This window comes from Phycodurus eques, chromosome 15 (genome assembly GCF_024500275.1).
Source record: "Phycodurus eques isolate BA_2022a chromosome 15, UOR_Pequ_1.1, whole genome shotgun sequence".
Lineage (NCBI taxonomy): Eukaryota > Metazoa > Chordata > Actinopteri > Syngnathiformes > Syngnathidae > Phycodurus > Phycodurus eques.
Genome location: NC_084539.1, coordinates 6939042 through 6957549, shown reverse-complemented (window position 1 = coordinate 6957549; position 18508 = coordinate 6939042). Strand labels below are relative to the sequence as shown.

General features: G+C 40.4%; 1 protein-coding gene across 18 annotated transcripts in view; it reads right to left on the bottom strand.

Moving 5' to 3' along the window:
• Nucleotides 1-503: 503 nt before the first annotated feature.
• The window catches only part of dnm1a (dynamin 1a), a 56028-nt gene continuing 38023 nt past the window's right edge, over nucleotides 504-18508 (bottom strand). For 6 of the 18 annotated variants that reach the window (XM_061698749.1, XM_061698751.1, XM_061698753.1 and 3 more), the window contains 7 exons: nucleotides 7987-8096; nucleotides 7087-7198; nucleotides 6934-6948; nucleotides 6339-6509; nucleotides 6025-6266; nucleotides 5607-5798; nucleotides 504-4064 (listed from right to left, as the gene is read on the bottom strand). In XM_061698749.1, coding sequence (XP_061554733.1) covers nucleotides 3965-4064; nucleotides 5607-5798; nucleotides 6025-6266; nucleotides 6339-6509; nucleotides 6934-6948; nucleotides 7087-7198; nucleotides 7987-8096 — 942 coding nt within the window. In that variant the 3' untranslated portion in view covers nucleotides 504-3964. Of the gene's footprint in view, nucleotides 4223-4611; nucleotides 4649-5602; nucleotides 5799-6024; nucleotides 6267-6338; nucleotides 6510-6933; nucleotides 6949-7086; nucleotides 7199-7986; nucleotides 8097-18508 lie in introns of those variants that run through there. The other 12 variants (XM_061698755.1, XM_061698765.1, XM_061698766.1 and 9 more) reach the window with 9 other exon arrangements.

Genomic DNA, 18508 nt, shown 5'->3' with positions numbered 1-18508 from the left:
GTACAAAATTAATTAATTAACTTTAATTTTTGATGTGAAGGCCGTAGCTAATTTTCAAACACAACCTCAGAACTGTGAGGCAGAAATTCCACTATTTCACCATGGAGCCCCAAATTTGTCATTTTATTATTTAAAGCCTGAGTTACGTTTATGTAAAAAGTCAATTATCCTATGCAAAAGTATACACACACACACACACATATATGTGTGTATATGTATGTATATATATATATATATATATATATATATATATGTATATATATATTATGTATATGTATGTATATATGTATATATATATATTTGTACACACACGTTTGTAACTGTCAACATTTTAACTGCGTCAGTGGATACAAAACACAGGATCAAACCAACTTTAACTCATCATTAACTATATACTATCCTGCTCATCTAAAAATAGAGTGCAAAATGTTTTGACTTCACAAATATTTGTATTAAATTTTTTTGTTTTTGTCCCAAGCGCCCGAATTGACCATCCACCACTGTTGGTGTATATTGTATTTATTGAAGAACATTTTAACAACACATGAACACGAATCTCTTGTCAGTACACTGCAGTTTATTTCTGCACGTGATCAATGTCATAGCAGTCCTGCAGGGTGCAGTCATGGTTGGGGGGGGAGGGGGGGGGGAGGTTCAAACAAAATCTCTCTGCTACACCACAGTATCAAACATTCCGCTGAAATCCATATACATATATCACTGCAATACAGTATGTCTTTAAGTTAAATACACAAACTTCATACATTGCACGGCTTATGAAAGCAGGGTTGCCCAAACTGAGGGTCCCAGTCCAAAATGGCAACCGGGTCACAAATATTTGGGGGTGGGGACCCTGCTTTTTAAAAAAAATAAAAGTAAGGGGCACAACACATATATACAGAATAACAGTAAAGATATGTCCCGTCACAAACTATCTGTAAATCACAAGTAATGGTGCAAGTTTTTGCAGGTGTGGAGATGCACAGGGGTTGCTCGGGGTGAGCGGGGTGTATTTTATATTTATTGATTGATTGACGACATCACCGGTTTGAAGGGCTCCAAATATACAACACAGCACAATTGAGAGCAAAGCAAACAGAAGGAGAATCGTGTACATTGAATGCATTCCTCTCACTCACCCCCGTGACCACTGACAACGAAAAAAAGCAGAAGAAGATGGAGCAGATCATCAATTTTAAATCTAAAAATTAAAATAGATAAATCAGTTAAGGAGGGAATCTAAATGGAGGGGGGGGGGGGGGGGGGCACAGAAAGCACAGAAACATGCTACAATATTGCACTTTTTATTCACATCCCGCTTTGATAAGGTAACAGTTTCTTTCGTCCGAGGATCAAAAATAGTGCTATAAAGTGAGAGGGAGGGAAGGAGCGTTCCTGCATTGCATAGCTTCTGTGTGAGATATGCAGAGTGAGTGAGTGATGGATGATGGATGAAGTGATGAAAAAAAAGGGTGTGATGTCTCCTAGGCCCCTTTTCAGCCTGCTGTTCAGAAAGAAAGAGTGCATGAGACGACCATATACGGTAAGAGCAAGGATGATGTCACACTAAAGGTCATCGACTCAATCAAGCCAACGTCGCATGTTTTGCTTTTTCTTTGGCTTGTGTGTGTGTGCCTGTGTGTGTTTTTGTTTTGTTACCAGTGATGGCCCAGAGAAAAAGTGTGATGATAACCATAGAACCAGAAATGGTGCTCAGAGGGACTACGGGAAGGGCTCTAAATTAATTTAATCCAATTTAAAACTTTTATACACAAATGAACTTTGTATCAAGCAGATGCTAATGCAATTAGCATGTAGCCACAGAATGGATATGGCTAGCATAAAAGTGACAGAAGAAGTTAACTGTGCTGAAAATGAATGTTTTCTCTCTCTTCTCTGCCTGCTATACAAACAATTAAATCAAATTTAGCTCTTATATAGACAAATGAACTTTGTACAAAGTGGATGCTAACGTAATTAGCATGTAGCTGCAGAATGGATATGGCGAGCATATAGTAAAAGTGACAGAAGAAGCTAACTGTGCTGAAAATTAGCTTTTTTTTTTTTTTTTTTTTTTTAGTACAAAATGTAAATGTGATATAAATAGCAGCATAGCAATGAAGCAAAATATTTTTATTCTGCTGCTATACCAGTAAAACGTGACAGCATCGCTCCTGCAAAACGCCTTCCTGTCCCGTCCCCTTTCCATTTGAAATTTCCCTTCATCTGCTGGATGAGTAGTTTTGCTTTATTTTAGTGTCATGACGCAGTGGTTAACATCTCGCGTGTACGACAACTGGTTTGCTTAAAAATGCCACCCGAGTCATACACATAATATAGTCACAGTTCATTTTAATAGAGTCTGCGTTTTAATAGGTCATGCATCTGGTATTCATCTGTATCTGGTATTAAGCTATCTATGTCAGGTGAGTAGTTTTGCTTTATTTTAGTTTTACGATACAGCGGTTAACTTATCTTTACGCATGTATGACAATATGAAAAATGCATCTTGGGTCATACACAGTTTTTAATATATTCACAGTTGAATTTAAGGGGGTCTGTGTGTTTTAGGGGGCCATGCAACAGGTATGTCTAGCTGTTGTGCATCTGTCTGGTTAACAGGTAGTGTAATTTGAGGGTTGGCGGTACGAGCAGGAGGATGGAGCCACCGCCGCAGAAGACAGGAAGATGGCGCCGTCGGCCCGAAGAGGAGGGACCGAAGAAGGGGAAGAAGGAGGAGGAGCATGGAGGTCTAGTGGGTCGGAGAAGGTGGGGGTCTCCGACTGTCGGGGGACACACAAAGAGGGTGGGGGCGGGACACACACACACACACACACACGGGGGTTAACGTTGGCTTGTTTGGAGTGGTTAGAGCGCCACCATGGGTTGAAATATCAAAGGCTCGAAAGACAACATCTCAGGGAGGAACTGTGGGTTTTCATTCAAGAACATAACGCAACAACCATCATTGGTAACCCTCACTCCAAGCGTTAGCTGTTCATGGCAGCAGCTCATTAGCATAGCTTAGCTTATTTTAGCTTGAGGTCTAAGGAAACCACTGGCCAAAATATAACATGTACAGTATGAAATCATACTGTATTACCTTGTAACACTATGATTCCAACATCCTACTGTAAAAACTAGCACATAAATGCTGATACTTAAGATAGTTAGCATAGCATAGATTAGCTTGAAGGTTCCTTACTGTAGGAAACCACTGGGTAAAATTTACATCTTGTACTGTATACTGTACCTATACTTGATACTTCTACAATGTTTACTACAAACTAGCATTTACAGTAGATGCTGGCAGTAGCCCATAGCTAATTGGTAACATTAAGTTAAGCTTAGCTTATAAGGCTACAAATAAAGGAAACCGCTGGCCAACTTTTACAATCTATAAATATACATACATACATCACTGTATAAATCAAATTTTTTCTACAAGCCAGCAAGTAAATGCTGTTAGTTTGGCTAGAAAGGTTTGCTAAGTTTAGCTTAACTTAGCTTAAAATGCCTTTAATGAGCTAAAACGTGGCCAAGTTTAGTATGTGACTTCTTGTAAGACCTCACAACATGACATTTGATTCTTATTCAGATGAAAAAAAAAAAAAAGTAATCTTTTTAATTTGTTGGTTAGCCCTGGCCACCACACTAAACTAAGCTAAGCAACAAAAATTGTTATCTTCTATAATTATGATTTCCATCATTCATCACGAGATATTTGTAATGCTTCACCAAAACTGGGGTCCAGAGACTGGACATTTTATTCAACAATTTGCAAAGAATTTTAGTCTACCACTACTAGCCTCGGGAGCTAATATTGGTTAACCACCTTACAAATCAGCATTATTTAAGGGAGTTCTTTTTTGTTGTTGTTGACATCTCTAAAATGGTTGCTAAAGAGGGCGGATGGGGTGTAATGGTACATCTCACACACATCATAACACCAGCAAAAAGGAGGCTAACAATTAAGTTGAGTTCTTTCGGGAGTTAATGCTGAAAATTCACGCAACACACGCTGTTTCAGTTGTGTGTGTGTGTGTGTGTTCCCATGCAGCATTCTGAAAAGAGAACAAAAAAAAATGAGTAAAGAAAAAAACTAAATCAAGTGAGAGGAAGAGGAGTAAGAAGAAGAAGGAAGAACGATGCTGACGATAAAAATGGTGGACAGCACCAACATACCAGAAAGATTAGTCCTCATTGGTCAGTGATAGTGATTCTGTAGAAGGAAGCATGGTCGTGTGGCGGTAAGGAAGTGGTGATGAAGAAAGAATGAAAGAAAGAAAGAAGCAAGGAAAGAAAAAGAAAGAAAGAAAGAAAAAGAAGGGGGATAAAGAAGAGAGAAACAGGAAGTTACATGGCGGGACGTTAACTAGAAGGTAGCTAGCATCCACACGGTGGAAAAACTGAAAGATTTTATATTATTCCTCATCCATCATTCCAGTCACGCGTCTGTGTTCAAACACAGCTTTTAACAAGAGGACACGGGTGAGGTGCTTGTGAGCATGACGGCACTTTAAAGACAAGGAAGTGGTCTACGAGCTCTATTTGTTCTATTTCTATGTCATACCAAAAACTACTCTTTTTTTTTTTTTTTTTTTTTTTTACCTCCTGTACGCCCTCATCCAGATGTCTTCACATCCCCCTTAGTAACACAGAGGATCCACACCATTTAAAAAAAAAAAAAAAAATGTCATCAACAACAATGCTTTGGATGTTCTCACAAGAATTTAGTAAGAAATCATACAAAAATGAGCAATGAAGACATCATTTTATATTTAATAAGAGTAGGGATGGGGAATCCCAACGATACATTACAATATCGATATTTGGTCCCCAATACAAAACTGTAATTTGAGTGACCAAATCAAAGTACATAACATAACTTGTCCAATAACCCATAGTTTTATGATTTAAACAGTCTAGTGGGCATGGCTGACATAAGACAATTCTTTTCATTGGTTTACAGGACACCAATGACAGGGCTCTACAAATTCCGTCAGCAACACCTTTTTTTTTTCCTGTTTCTGTGGCCATCTGAATTAATGTTCCTGTTCCAGGGATACTTAAAAAAAACAAAAAAACAACAACAATCCCCAAGTTTTGCGATTCAAACTGTCTAATGGCCGTGGCTGACATAAGAAATTGTTTCATTGATCTATGGAAAAACAATGACTGAATTCTGCCTAGCAACAAGTGGCCATGGCAGGGAAAGGAGCTTAGCTATTCTGTTATGCTGTTTCTGTGCCTATCTAACTTATTCCTGGAGCATGACACCAGCCTCTAGTTTAGCCATTCAAACAGTCGAGTGGGTGTGGCTCACGTAGCCACTTTTTAAATTGGTCTATGGGACACCAATGACTGAATCCTGCCAAGCAATGTATGGCCAGGCACGAAAAAGAGCCAAGCAATTTTGTTACCCTGTTTCCTGCGTTTGCTAGGTAGCTGAAATGCTGGATGAATTTTTTATCATGAAACTCTTGTCTTGTTTAGTACACTACTGGTGGAATACATTAGTTCTATAATTATTATTTTTTTGGATGAAATTCAACTAAATTCTCGAGAGGACAGAGCAATAGAAAGACTTTGAGTTTTCAACTCACCTGGGCACACTTGGGGGTGCGCGGTTGGGGCGAGAGGGCACAGTGGGCGGCAGCCCGCTGTAAGGGTCTGGAGAAGCCCCGGGCCGGGACGGTACGGGGGGTCCCCCGGCAGGAGGAGGCCCGCGAGAACCAGGGCGAGCTGGGGGGCCCGGGGGCGCCCTGCGGTTCGGAGTCGGACTGGTGGCGGGAGACCTAGAGGAAGGAGAGGAAATGAAGATCATCCATCCATCATCCTCCACACCTTATCTTCTTCAGGGTCAAGGTAGAACGTGGAGTTAATCCCAGTTGACTCAGGACGAAAGGTGGGCTACACCCTGTACTGCCAATAAATGGCCGGTCAATTGTGAATGTGGCATTTAGTGGGAAGTCAGCTATGTAAACCACGACACTACCAAGTCAGTTCCTGTTCACCCCTCACCTTCCTCCAGATCCGCCACGCTGGACCTGCAGCCACGAGTCGTCCACAGGCGGCGGCATGGCCGTAGAGACAGTGGTCGTGCTGATGTCGCCGATGATGTGGAGCGCCTCTCGCAGGGCGTGGTACATCCGCAGCATTTCGTCGCGGTGCTGCGCCTGCTCCTGAGATTCTTCCATCAGCGTGTTCTGGTCGGCGCACGAGTACAACTGGGCCAGCAGCTCGGCATTTATGAAGTCTTTACACTGGATAGCACAGCGCAACGTTACGGTGCGCTTCAAAAATAATCCCCCGACCCTCCAAAAAGGAGAACTCACGTTATTAATCATGAGGTGCATGATGGTCTTGGGCATCAGGTCGCGGACTGTTTTGCTGACGATGGCCATGTAGGAGTCGACCAGGTTGCGGATGGTCTCCACTTGACGCTCCAGCTGGGGGTCCATGCTGTTCATGAAACCGTCAGAGCCGTTTTCGTCACCCGTGTCGCTCTGTCCAGGCACAGTGGAAACAAGACACCTCGGTTTAGTTTCAACGACACTGAGATTAAATAGCACAGGGAGACCACAGATGAGATTTGAAACCTGAACCTCAGAACTGTGAGGAAGACTTGCTCACCACTAGATGTATACCGTGCTGCCTCTACTATTTATATTCATATGTATTTTTCTGTGTTTTGGTTCCCTTATACCGTTTACATTGTTTTGTATTGTTTATTTCTTAAAGGATTAGCATGCAATTGCTGCTTGACAGCGTAATGAAAGTTGAGTGAGGGCACATTTTACTCCATTTTACAGAGGATAATTTGACAAAAAAAGAAAGCTAAATAACATACCACAACTAAGAAATGATGCAGCAAACTGAAAAGAAACAGAAAAATGCTGAAGAATGAAGATGTCAAACAGAAGCACGTACCTTTCCTTCCTTGTCCTACAAGGTCAAACAGCGATGAAGGAAACAGAAGACAAAAAAAGGTCAGATGTGAGATGTAACAGTATTGACAAACAAGACACCAAACAAACACATCATTAACTTGTGCTTATGCTGAATGGTGTGACAGTGCGTTACCGTGACGCGTTCAGGGTACACGCCGGCTCGCAGGAACGAGGCCTTCCATGCATCGATGTCCTCCTGACTCTCGCAGGCCAACTCCAGCTGACGGTAGTCCTTGTAAACATTTCTGCATTATACACATGGTAAGCATGAACATTCATCCACTTCAATTTGTAGATATACAAAGTATACACACTGGACACTTCATTAGTGTACAATTTAATGAGATCCAGTACAAGAGCGAGAAGCACATGGCCGTAGACAACCACAATCGTTTTACATTTTCTCAAGCTTCACATCATGCAAGTGGATCAAAGCATTCAACTATTGCCTTTCCATTTCCATAGTGCCTGGGAGTGCTTATTTACATCTGTAATCCATTTATTTTGAGGTCAGTCCAGCACGATTGCTTATTCTTTTTACGCATAGGCTGCTTTCTGGTTTTCATGTGAGTTACACCTCCACCTGCAAATATGGTCTTCACATGCAAAACCCTGATCTGAAACTTAGTGTAAACATTCAATGCTATTTATTGTTTGAATAATCTATTTAATGGAACACAGCCAGGCAAAAAAAAAAAAAAAAAAAAAAAACACACCTGTCAGTAAAATGTTCCAATGCTTTTTCTCGAAAAAAAAAAGTGATAAAAACAGGTGCTTTGAAAAAATTGTATTGCACATCCCAATGTAAATACCTGCAAAAAAAGCTGAAATGTTGATCTTTTGTATCATATTCATTACTGATTCCATCACTCATTGAAGGGTAGGCTTCACAAAAAGAAACTCTACAGATACCATGTCTGGGAGCAGCATGATTAAAAATGTCTAGAAGTCTATAATAAAAAATTAAAAATACCTCTCTGACACTATCGGTAGCATTATTATACTTGTACAGGCTCATTAGATTCAAGCGAACCTTTGCTCAGTGTTGAAAAGGGCGAAAATGTGCTTGCTGGACATGAAGCCTTTCTCGACATCTCGCAGCCTCAAGTTGTCCACCTGCAGCATGTATTTCTTCTCCTTCTCCTGCAGGGGAAGACAGACAGAGACCCTTGGTTGGACAAAGTGGCTCATCTTTATTTACAGTACATAGACTACACTAGATATGTTTGTTCTTTATATGAAATGACATGTTTTACATTTAATATACAATTGAGCATCAAAGTATAGGAACTGGAAGAAATGGAGAACCGTGGGGAGGACCTAGAGTAAAAGCTGACATATTAAATTCAACAACACAAAAAAAAAGGGAGGAAAAAAAACACGAGACGGATGGGAAAGTTGTGCACTCAGGTCCGTGGTTTTGATTACGGCTGAAGGGAGTAAAACGAAGGCGAGCGACAAATGAGAAACACACACACACACACACACACAAAGGAAGAACGTGTCCTTCTGAATGTGCACACAGCATAGGACATGCATCCAATTGGAGAAAATTAAAGTTTTCATTTCCTCTGTTACATGCACACTTAACCAAATGCAATCTCAGCCATGCACGTGCAACTGTGCACATCCTTCAATGGTTAATATCATAAAATGAACAAAGCAAGTCTAAAAATAAGTCCGGGTTGAGCAAGTTTCTATGAACACACACACATGGACACGCACAGACACACACACGTTGGTAGTCTGTAACTAAGCTTAAAGCCATCTGGCGTGCTAACCACAGCCTGCCCTGCCCAACTAGTGTGTGTCTTCAAGAAAATGTGTGTCCTTCATCAAAGCATTTAAGACCTGTGCAGCCAAATGGTCCTAACCCCTGAATGCATGTAACACACGCACACACACACGACAGCATAGTGTCTGTACAAAAATGTAAAAAAAAAAAAAAAAAAAAAGTAATCGCCCTCGGCTGCATAATGCTGACTTAAATCATATGTAGACTTGAGAATTTCTCGCTTTGTCTTGTTCCTCTGGTTTTTCCCTCTCTCTGGGAGTGATTCATACATTTTCCTCTCCTGTGGCCATTAAACACAGACGGCAGCGGTGCAACAGGAGGTGAGCGGAGCCCCTCGCATGCAAGTATGAAAAAGTCAAACTGGAACAAAGAGAGCTTATACAAGTAGCTTATGAAGTAAATCTCATATGCAAAAGCGTCATTAAACCAAACTGCCGAGAAAGCAAATTTTTTGTTTGTTGCTAGGTAGAAATTGTGGAGCTCAACCATATACTGTCCTGTCAGCCAATGACAAATGGTGTTCTACGATACTATATGTCACGCTCTGTCGGCTGTTTAAATGACAAATGATATGTTGATCTCTCCATATTTCTCTTTTTCTTGATGTTGTACAACCCCAATTCCAATGAAGTCGGGACGTTGTGTTAAGCATAAATAAAAACAGAATACAATGATTTGCAAATCATGTTCAACCTATATTTAATTGAATACACTACAAAGACACGATATTTAATGTACAAACTGATACATTTTATTGTTTTTAGCAAATAATGATTAACTTAGAATTTTATGGCTGCAACATGTTCCTAAAAAGCTGGTACAGAGTCATGTTTACCACTGTGTTACATCACCTTTTCTTTTAACAACATTCAATAAACGTTTGGGAACTGAGGACACTAATTGTTGAAGCTTTGTAGGTGGAATTCTTTCCCATTCTTGCTCGATATACAGCTTCAGCTGTTCAACAGTCCGGGGTCTCCGTTGTCGTATTTTACGCTTCATGATGCGCCACACGTTTTCAATGGGAGACAGGTCTGGACTGCAGGCAGGCCAGTCTTGTACCCGCACTCTTTTACTACGAAGCCACGCTGTTGTAACACGTGCAGAATGTGGTTTGGCATTGTCTTGCTGAAATAAGCAGGGGCGCGTCCATGAAAAAGACATTGCTTGGATGGCAGCATTTGTTTCTCCAAAACCTATATGTACCTTTCAGCATTAATGGTGCCTTCACAGATGTGAAGGTTACCCTTGCCATTGGCACTAAAACAGCCCCATACCATCACAGATGCTGGCTTTTGAATTTTGCGTCCATAACAGTCCGGATGGTTCTTTTCCTCTTTGGCCCGGAGGACACGACGTCCGCAATTTCTTTTTTGCCACCTGTCCCAGCTTTTTTGGAATGTGTTACAGCCATTAAATTATAAGTTAATGATTATTTGTTAAAAACAATAAAGTTTATCAGTTTGAATATGAAATATCTTATCTTTGAAGTGTATTAAATTAAATATAGGTTGAACATGATTTGCAAATCATTGTATTGTTTTTATTTATGTTTAACACAACGTCCCAACTTCATTGGAATTGGGGTTGTATTTTATAAAGCTTCTTTCTGCACTTGTGTGAAAATGGATCGCATCATTGTTAATACATATGTTGAAACATAGAGTTGCATCTGAGACATGACTTTTACTGTTTGAATAGTGCAGTGATTCTCAAAGTGTGGTACGAGTATCACTGGTGGTGCGTGGGCTCCCTTTAGTAGTACATGAAAGAATCACCGCCTGTGTACAGTTCAGTTGTATTAAACTTTTTAGTACAATACATTTGCATTTAATATTTAAGAACCATTAGTTTTTAAACTTTTATTCCGGTACATTTTTTTTAATTTAACGTTTATGTGCACTACATTTTAATTGAATAATTTATGTTCTGTTTTATTGTTCTATATTGAAGCTGAAGGTGCCTGCTGAATGTAAATAGGAATGGCGGTTGCCAAATACAGCATTCATCCCCGACATATGAAGGCTCGTATCTAGTGTGTCCATATGGTTTTTGTCCTGGAAGTCCTGAGCAAAACCTGGCACTCTTGAATGAAGATGAACTTTTGTTCGAAAACCGTTCTTTGACGCAGGAATGAGCGCGTCCTCAATAACGTTCATCAGGCAGAAAGTTCAGTTCACGTTCGCACAAAATACGACATAGTTCGTTCATTAAACTTATTCATGTACACGACTGTTCACACCCATGGAAAATTTAGTCTTCAATGAACTTAAAGGGGACATTATTTGTCAAACCAACTTTTTCTAGTACTTGCGATGTAACATTGTCTCTATGGTGCTTCATTAACATGTGAAATATGAATTAAAAATGCCCAGGCATTCTTCTTTTTTTCACCAATTATAATACTAAGAAACCACAGCGGCAGCTTAAAAACTTCACTGTGACACAGTAAAACTGTTCCAGCATAAAGGGGATACAGATCCTCCATTCTGCTTGACCTAACAGCCGAACAGGACAAAAAACAAACAAACAAACAAAAAAAACGTTCAGGCATTCCTGGCGTTCCAGACTCTTTTTTTGCCAAGAGGCCTGAAATCAGGTCATTCGAATTTCTCGAGTTTATCTACGTTACTAGCAGAGATCCCCGCCTTCCCTTTCTGGTCCCAAGCCACTGCTGTCAACGTAACAAACACGTGTGCTCTCACAAGTGGGTCTTCTACACGGAGGCAACCAATCAGAGGAAAGGGTGCCATCTTATTCAAATATGGACAAAGCAGATACAAAACGGAGTCAAACAGAAGTAGCTGTCAGAGGAGCATTTTCTGGACACGTGTATGACAAAAGCAAGGTGTTTTTTTTTTTCTTTTTTATGAAATTGACACTTTTATACTGAGTCCATGTTAGAGAGTCACTCAATGGAAGTCAAAAGAGCCAAAATACAGGACCTTTAACTTGCAGGTTTTTGGAAGGTGGGAGGAAGTCGGAGTACCCAAAGAAAAGGCACGCAAGCATGGGGAGAACATGCAAACTAAACTCCAGTGCCCAGATTTGAAACCCCAACCTCAGAAATATATACAGTATATAAAAATCCATCCATTTTCAACACCGCTTATCCTGGTTAGGGTCGCAGGGCGCTGGAGCCTATCCCAGCTGACTACGGGCGAAAGGCGGACTACAACCTGAAGTGGTCGAGTATTTGTGTAACCTCTCAAAAACAAATTGTGTGTGAATCCTTGAATTGAGTGTTTTGCCATATGCTCCCATAAAGTACAGCCAGGATGTGCAGGCTTTACCGTGTCGAAGGGTTTAGAGTATCAAGCATTGTTAGACTTCCTGAAATACATCGTCAGACCTCTTGTGTGATAACACTAAATGTACGAGAATGCAGGTTTGAGAGGATGCCAGACGCAAATTGAAATTGAGGGGTTTCAGTAGCAGCAGTTTTTGTTTGACAAAGGCGCAAATCCTTTTCTTCTGACTCATTTGACATGGCGAAATCCCACCTTCAAGCAATTGAGGCCAACGAGAGATTCGTATTTGAGTGCTTTGAGGTCACTGTTTTCTATCAACGCTTCCCTCTAAGACAGCCATTTGCAGGCACACAAGCCTCAAGTTAATGTGGCAACGGCGCTTTCTAGCCTTAGCCCCGTAGCCACATCTTGTATGGGGCTGTTTGGGGCTGATTTGCGCTCGTCAGCTTCCATCTTTGGTGAAGACACCTGAGCTACAGAAGTGGGAGGAGGACGAGTAGGAGGCGAAAGACGATACTGACGGGACTCAGGGGTGGACGCGTCTGGCAATCATCTCAGCCACCTTGAAGGTTTCCTGTCTCCGGATTAGCAAATGCTCCATCACGAATCCACGAGGCTTTGCTGAATACTTTACACTTGTCGGGGCCATCCCTGGAAACGGGGCCCTTTTCCTGAGTCACACTAGTCCCCACATACCTGCCTCAGTGTCTTTGCAGTGAGGTCCTACTTCAGGTGTTAGTGGTTGTCACTGGGGGGTATTTTTTAATTTCTTTAACATCTCCCGCACTTTATTTACTTCTGGCATCTCTTTAAATGACCTATATTGCACAGACAACAATTAACTCATTGACTGCCACCCTTCCCAGTTAACATGGACATTTGACTTCTAAAGCAGTCAATGGCAGTGAATGTGTTCAACTCTGAGGTGGCACTTGATTTGTAGCAGAATAAGAATGTATTTTATATGCAACACAGAGCAGATATATAATACAAAAATAAAGGAGTGTAAATAAGCTTGTCTCTAGTGCTGCTTTGGGAATAAGTTCCTTAGTTTTTGTATTTTCCTGCCAACGCTCCCGGTCTTCCTTTGGAAAAACTAACAGTGTAGCCCAAGATGTCAAAGAAACAACACCGATTGGGGCTGGTATCCATTATTTCTTTCGTCAATTCTGATGGTCCATATTGCCACAGTCCAATGAAAATGATGTCTCACTACATTTTGTTACTAACATTTTCAGTTATTTTCATTTAAAAAAAACAAAACTTTTAATAAAAAAGACACAGAACTTGGAAGTATGTTTTTTTTTTTTTTTATTGTGCCCCCGGGCCAATAAAATCCAAAATATATGCCAGAAATACGTGATATATTATATATTGTTTCCTTGGCAACCGCCGATAGTTACACACAAAATTTTTCCCACCACGTCATTGCAAAGTGCCATTTAAAGGAAGACATGTAAATGCATGCATTATTACTTTTCAACGTTATTGTTTTGTTGTGTCGTTTTACTACAGTGGTCAAATTCTTCCCTCCTTGCACATTTGGGTGTCACATTTCCATATGACATTGCAAAACATTGCTATCCTCCAAAAAGCATGAATAGTATATATATATATATATATATATAGAGAGAAATATATATATATATTAATAACTTTTTAATAGTTATTTTATAATACATAAAATATAAATATATAAAAAATATTGACGACACTGAATGATATGCTTAACTAGCAATTTTGTAAAGTTTTTTTCAAAAATAATTATTAACTAACTAGCTTCAAAACGCAGAAATTTTTTTTGAGGTAGAGGCTTTTTGTTAGACAGCAACGATACAGTAAAATACAGCAAAAGGACCTAAAAGCGAGTGGAATGGTGCTGTTGCGATCTTTTGTCAGTGAGGCTCCTTCCCAGTGAAAGGTAGCATCAGTGCCTTCCATAGTGACGCTCATTTGAGTCACACTTAGGCGGTCCGTCACACATGAAGCAGTAAAAAAACACCGCCTGCGGTGTTTGGGGCCGTTGCGCAAATGCAAAGTACTTTCCATGCTTTTGTTTGGTTAGTGAGTAATAGCGGGCTCATTATGAAACGCCAGAGGAAGTTCAGAATGAACTCTGAATAAACGTAAAAAAAAAAACCAAAAAACGATCGAAAGGTTGGACGCGCAGAGTCTAAAATACATTTGTACAATTCAGGATCATTCGATGGGAGGATGCCAAAAAGAAGCTTGATTATGGCATCTTGTCTAACGTGGATGTGAGTGAGACAGACGTCCTCGTGACTTTGAGCCGGGCATCAAAGTGGTGATGGAGAAGCCGCACAGCATCTGGGAGCAATAACACTGCTTCTAACCCGTCATTAGCACAAAGACTGGGCCTGGGTGGCAGCCAGCGGCAATTTTCACGAGCCTCCTCTTCACCCTCCTCACCACCCCCCCCCCCCCCACCCCACCCCGTCCCGTCCCGTCGCTCCTCCGCCATTGCAATATTGAGTTGCGTCTGTACAAATGAAGCAGAGCTTCACAAGTCCCCACGTGGTGAGAGGAAGGGTACCGGCTGTGTGGGACAAGTTGACGCTTTTGACGAGCAGATTTGTCGCAAAGTCAAAGAAAGACCTTGTTCTTTTTCTTCCATACAATCTAACGTGACCCAATTGAAAAGCCAACGTCACCAAGGAGGCACCAAAATATCATGTGTAATCCTCCTCCAGGCTTTATTTAAAGTAAAGCCGCACGTCAACATTTTTAATCGGCGAGGCTGAGTGATATACGACCGGGATGAGTTTGATGGGGCCTCTCCTGGGGGGCGCCGTGTTAAAAACAAAGCCGTTATCTTAGCGACAAGGGTGGGCAGGCTTACTAGCACATCGTTTATAATTTAGTCACATCTGATAACGATGCAGATGAGAAGGAACCTGCTAGGCTCGATTAAAAACCTTATCGAAACTGTCCACCATAAAAAAAAAAAAAATTACAAAATAAAATGCTGTCCTTCTTCGTGGGAACCAGCAGAAACTCTGCAGTGACTGTTTTTCTTTTGGTCTTAAATGTATTCATATTTAATACAGAGCAAATAATTTGATTGTTATTAGTGAGAGACATCATAATTTGCCACTACTCTTGTGGGCATGACTGGCATCTACCATTTAAAAAAATATTTGAAAGCCTAAACCTGGCTTGAAACCCCATTTTGAAACCGACTTGGAACCCTAACACTGGCTTAAAGCCTTGATTTGAAACCCTAACCCTATCTTGAAAAACTAATTTGAAAGATCACAAATAGTAGGAATAAAGTTCTTTCAATGGTCAGAAAACATAAATGTTGAATAAAACGTAAATATTTACTATGCAATTAAGTGGACATAACTAAAAAAAATAAGTTCCCTTTTATAAACTAACCAAACAGTTTTTCTTTGTATTAAATAAAGCGTGATGACGACTGTATAATGTAATGGGATTCTTAGTTTACGCTTTCAGGCATCATTTCTTTTCCGCCCATGATTTTGCCTTTAATCTTGCATTTGTTAGAAATCCTTGGTATTCTGGGCATTCAAATGTTAAAGTCAGCATAGTGTGATAGTGGTTAGCACTGCCTCAAAGTCAGGAGATTCAGGGTCATCTGAGTCTCTGTGTGGAGTTTGCCTGTTCTCCCCTTGCTTGCGTGGGGTTTCTGCAGGCCTCCTGGCTTCCTCCCACATTCCCAAAACCCGTGCATTTTTGGCTCATTGAAGACTCCACGTTTGTTTATTACTATGTGCACTGTGGTTGACTGATCACGAGCGCAGGGTGTACCTCGCCTCTCGCCCAGTCATCTGGCATAGTCTCACGACCCGAATAATAGCTGGAATCATTATTGGCCACAGGCACAGGTGAGCCCTACAAATTCTGCCTAGCAACAAGTGGCTGTGACAAGGAAAAAAGATTGAGAGGAACTCTGATGTTCATTGCCAATTAGGTAAATATGTGTTGTGGTTGTGAAGTTTTAAAAGAAAGCAGAATTTGCTGTTAAAAGAGACATTTTGTGATTTTTCTTCTTTTGTCCAAAACACAAAGAAAACATTTTTTTTGGTCGTTTTTTTCTGATGCAAATAAAACTCCCACATGTATGGAGTTACATGTTTTACCTGTATGCATGTAATTTAAATATATATATAAAACACCACTGATGACGTGACAATGATGCTTTCATTCATTGGATTCAGGCTAGCTGACGACTTCCTGTTTAGCAGCTAATTGCTAATCACTTAATGAATCGCGCTGCATTTATGTCTGCAGAAGGTCAGCACTGCAACCTTGGGGCTACTTTAGTTTGAAAAAGGGGGGGCTGGGGCGTGTCCAAAAAACGACACACATGGATGACGGATGTGCCCTTTAGTCATACACAAAGCGATATAGCTGCATAAATCATCCAATGTCAGAATCGCAAAGAAGTTGTGTCTGGAATGTTAGCACACGTATAAATAAATACCTCATGTAACCACCTACAGAACGATGCGTTCAAGTCCCAAGGTTAAAGCATGACGTCAGTCTAACCCCGTGATTAAAAGGTTTACATATGCACACCAAACATGGCCGTGGTTATAGCCACTCTACTGACATACTGTATGTAGAGGAACAGATTTAGGCAGAATAGGGAAATTCCACTATTTTGGTTTCTAAAAGGTAAAATTATCTTTATTTAGACCGTCAGTATTCCAGATGCCTCTTTCCAATCCCGACGCACTCATCTGAACGCGAGGCAAATGATCTTCTCAGAGAATTTTCCACAGTAAAGTGAGCTGCCAGAATGTAACATTTGCACTACAAAAATCAGAATGAGTGCTTACAGGAAACAAAGTAAATTTAGTCTCTGCATAATAGACATAATTAAGCGTAGAATAGAATTACGTGGTTTCCTCTCCATTCAAGTTGGCTCTGTTTTCATTCAAATCTGCCAGCCTTTGTTTCTATGAAGCCTTTGTATGACCAAAAAATGCACTGCATTGGCTTCATAATTTACACAAGGAAGAATATTCAATAGTTACGTGACTCATCAGTCTGATAAAACCACACTTTTCCCCAAACCTCAATAGAGAAGAGCCAGCTCTCACAATCATTTAGGAAGATATCGTAAATAAAGTAACGCATCACAACGTGCTTCACTGCGAAGTCGAGCACGTGCTGCTCGAAAATGATGTTTTTCCTTCCGATATATATCTTGTACTTAATACAGAGCACCGCTAAAGTGATGAGATTCACATGTACAGAAAACGCTGCATTCGACACGAGTCAAAAGTTGGAAATATGACACTCATAGCGTCCTCGTCATAAATAAATCAAAAACATGGCTGATGATAAGCTCGTACTGGGTTTGTGAATTGATCATTTGACAACAAAACCCGTCTTTTAAGATGGCCTATGGTGAGATTTTATTCAATAACGAGTGAAATGTCATTTTCTAGTGCAACAAGCAAATTCAGATAAATATTGTTCATGTCGTCTTTTCCCGTCTTTTAGTGTGTTTAGTGCTATTTACAGCGATTTGCCCCAAATTTGCTAGTAGGAACTCCACTTGGAGTTTTCCCGGTCAAAGGTTAGTAATGTCTCTTTTTTTTTTTTTTTTTTTTGCATAAAATTCACATTCATCCTTACAGTACAGTTTTTAGCGAAAATGAATTATTTCCGTAAAGTCCTGAATTTGATATTCAAACAGCCTAACAGGCATGGTTGGCATATATATATATATATATATATATATATATATATATATATATATATATATATATTTATTATTGGTGCATGGGGCTATTCGGACTGACCTCCTCAAACTGTGCCTAGCAACAAGTGGTTGTGTAGGCTTGGAACCATGAGTAAGAATGAGGACAGTTCTGCAGATCTGTGCCTTCTGCTGTCGGTAACCCAACTTTTTTTTTAACAGAAGTGTTTTCAATCAATTATATCTGGTTGGTGTTGACGCGTAAGTTTAATTTTTGTTCACGCTCTTAGCTTGAAATCACTTTAACCTCTTTTTTTTTTTTTTTTTTTGCAGCACATTCTGTTCAGCCTTTTGTCGTCCTCCTCTCTTCCTCTCTCTCATTCCACATCCCTCTTTCCCTGGCTCTACTGCTGACTAGCCTCTCCCGGGAGCGCGCCTGCTTTGATTTGAAGCTCAGGTCCGAGCTCAGAAACCAAAGCTAAAACAAACACACGTACTTGGCCACCACCACCTCTACACATGCACACGCCGCACACACACAGCCAGGCACGCACACCTGGAAACATGAGCATTGATTACTCCTGTCTGCCAGCGCCTGCAGTTCGGAATGAAATTTAAATGGTGTGTATTTGTGAAAGAAGCAAGGCAAGTTGGAACTTTTCATGCCTTAATTGTGTGTACTTTTTAGATCATTTGATTCTTTGGACAAATGAAACTATGCTCAGCCTGTATCAGAATGACAGGAAGAAACAACAACACAAACACATGATCCAAAGCATATCACATCATGTGTCAAACATGATGGTGTTTATTG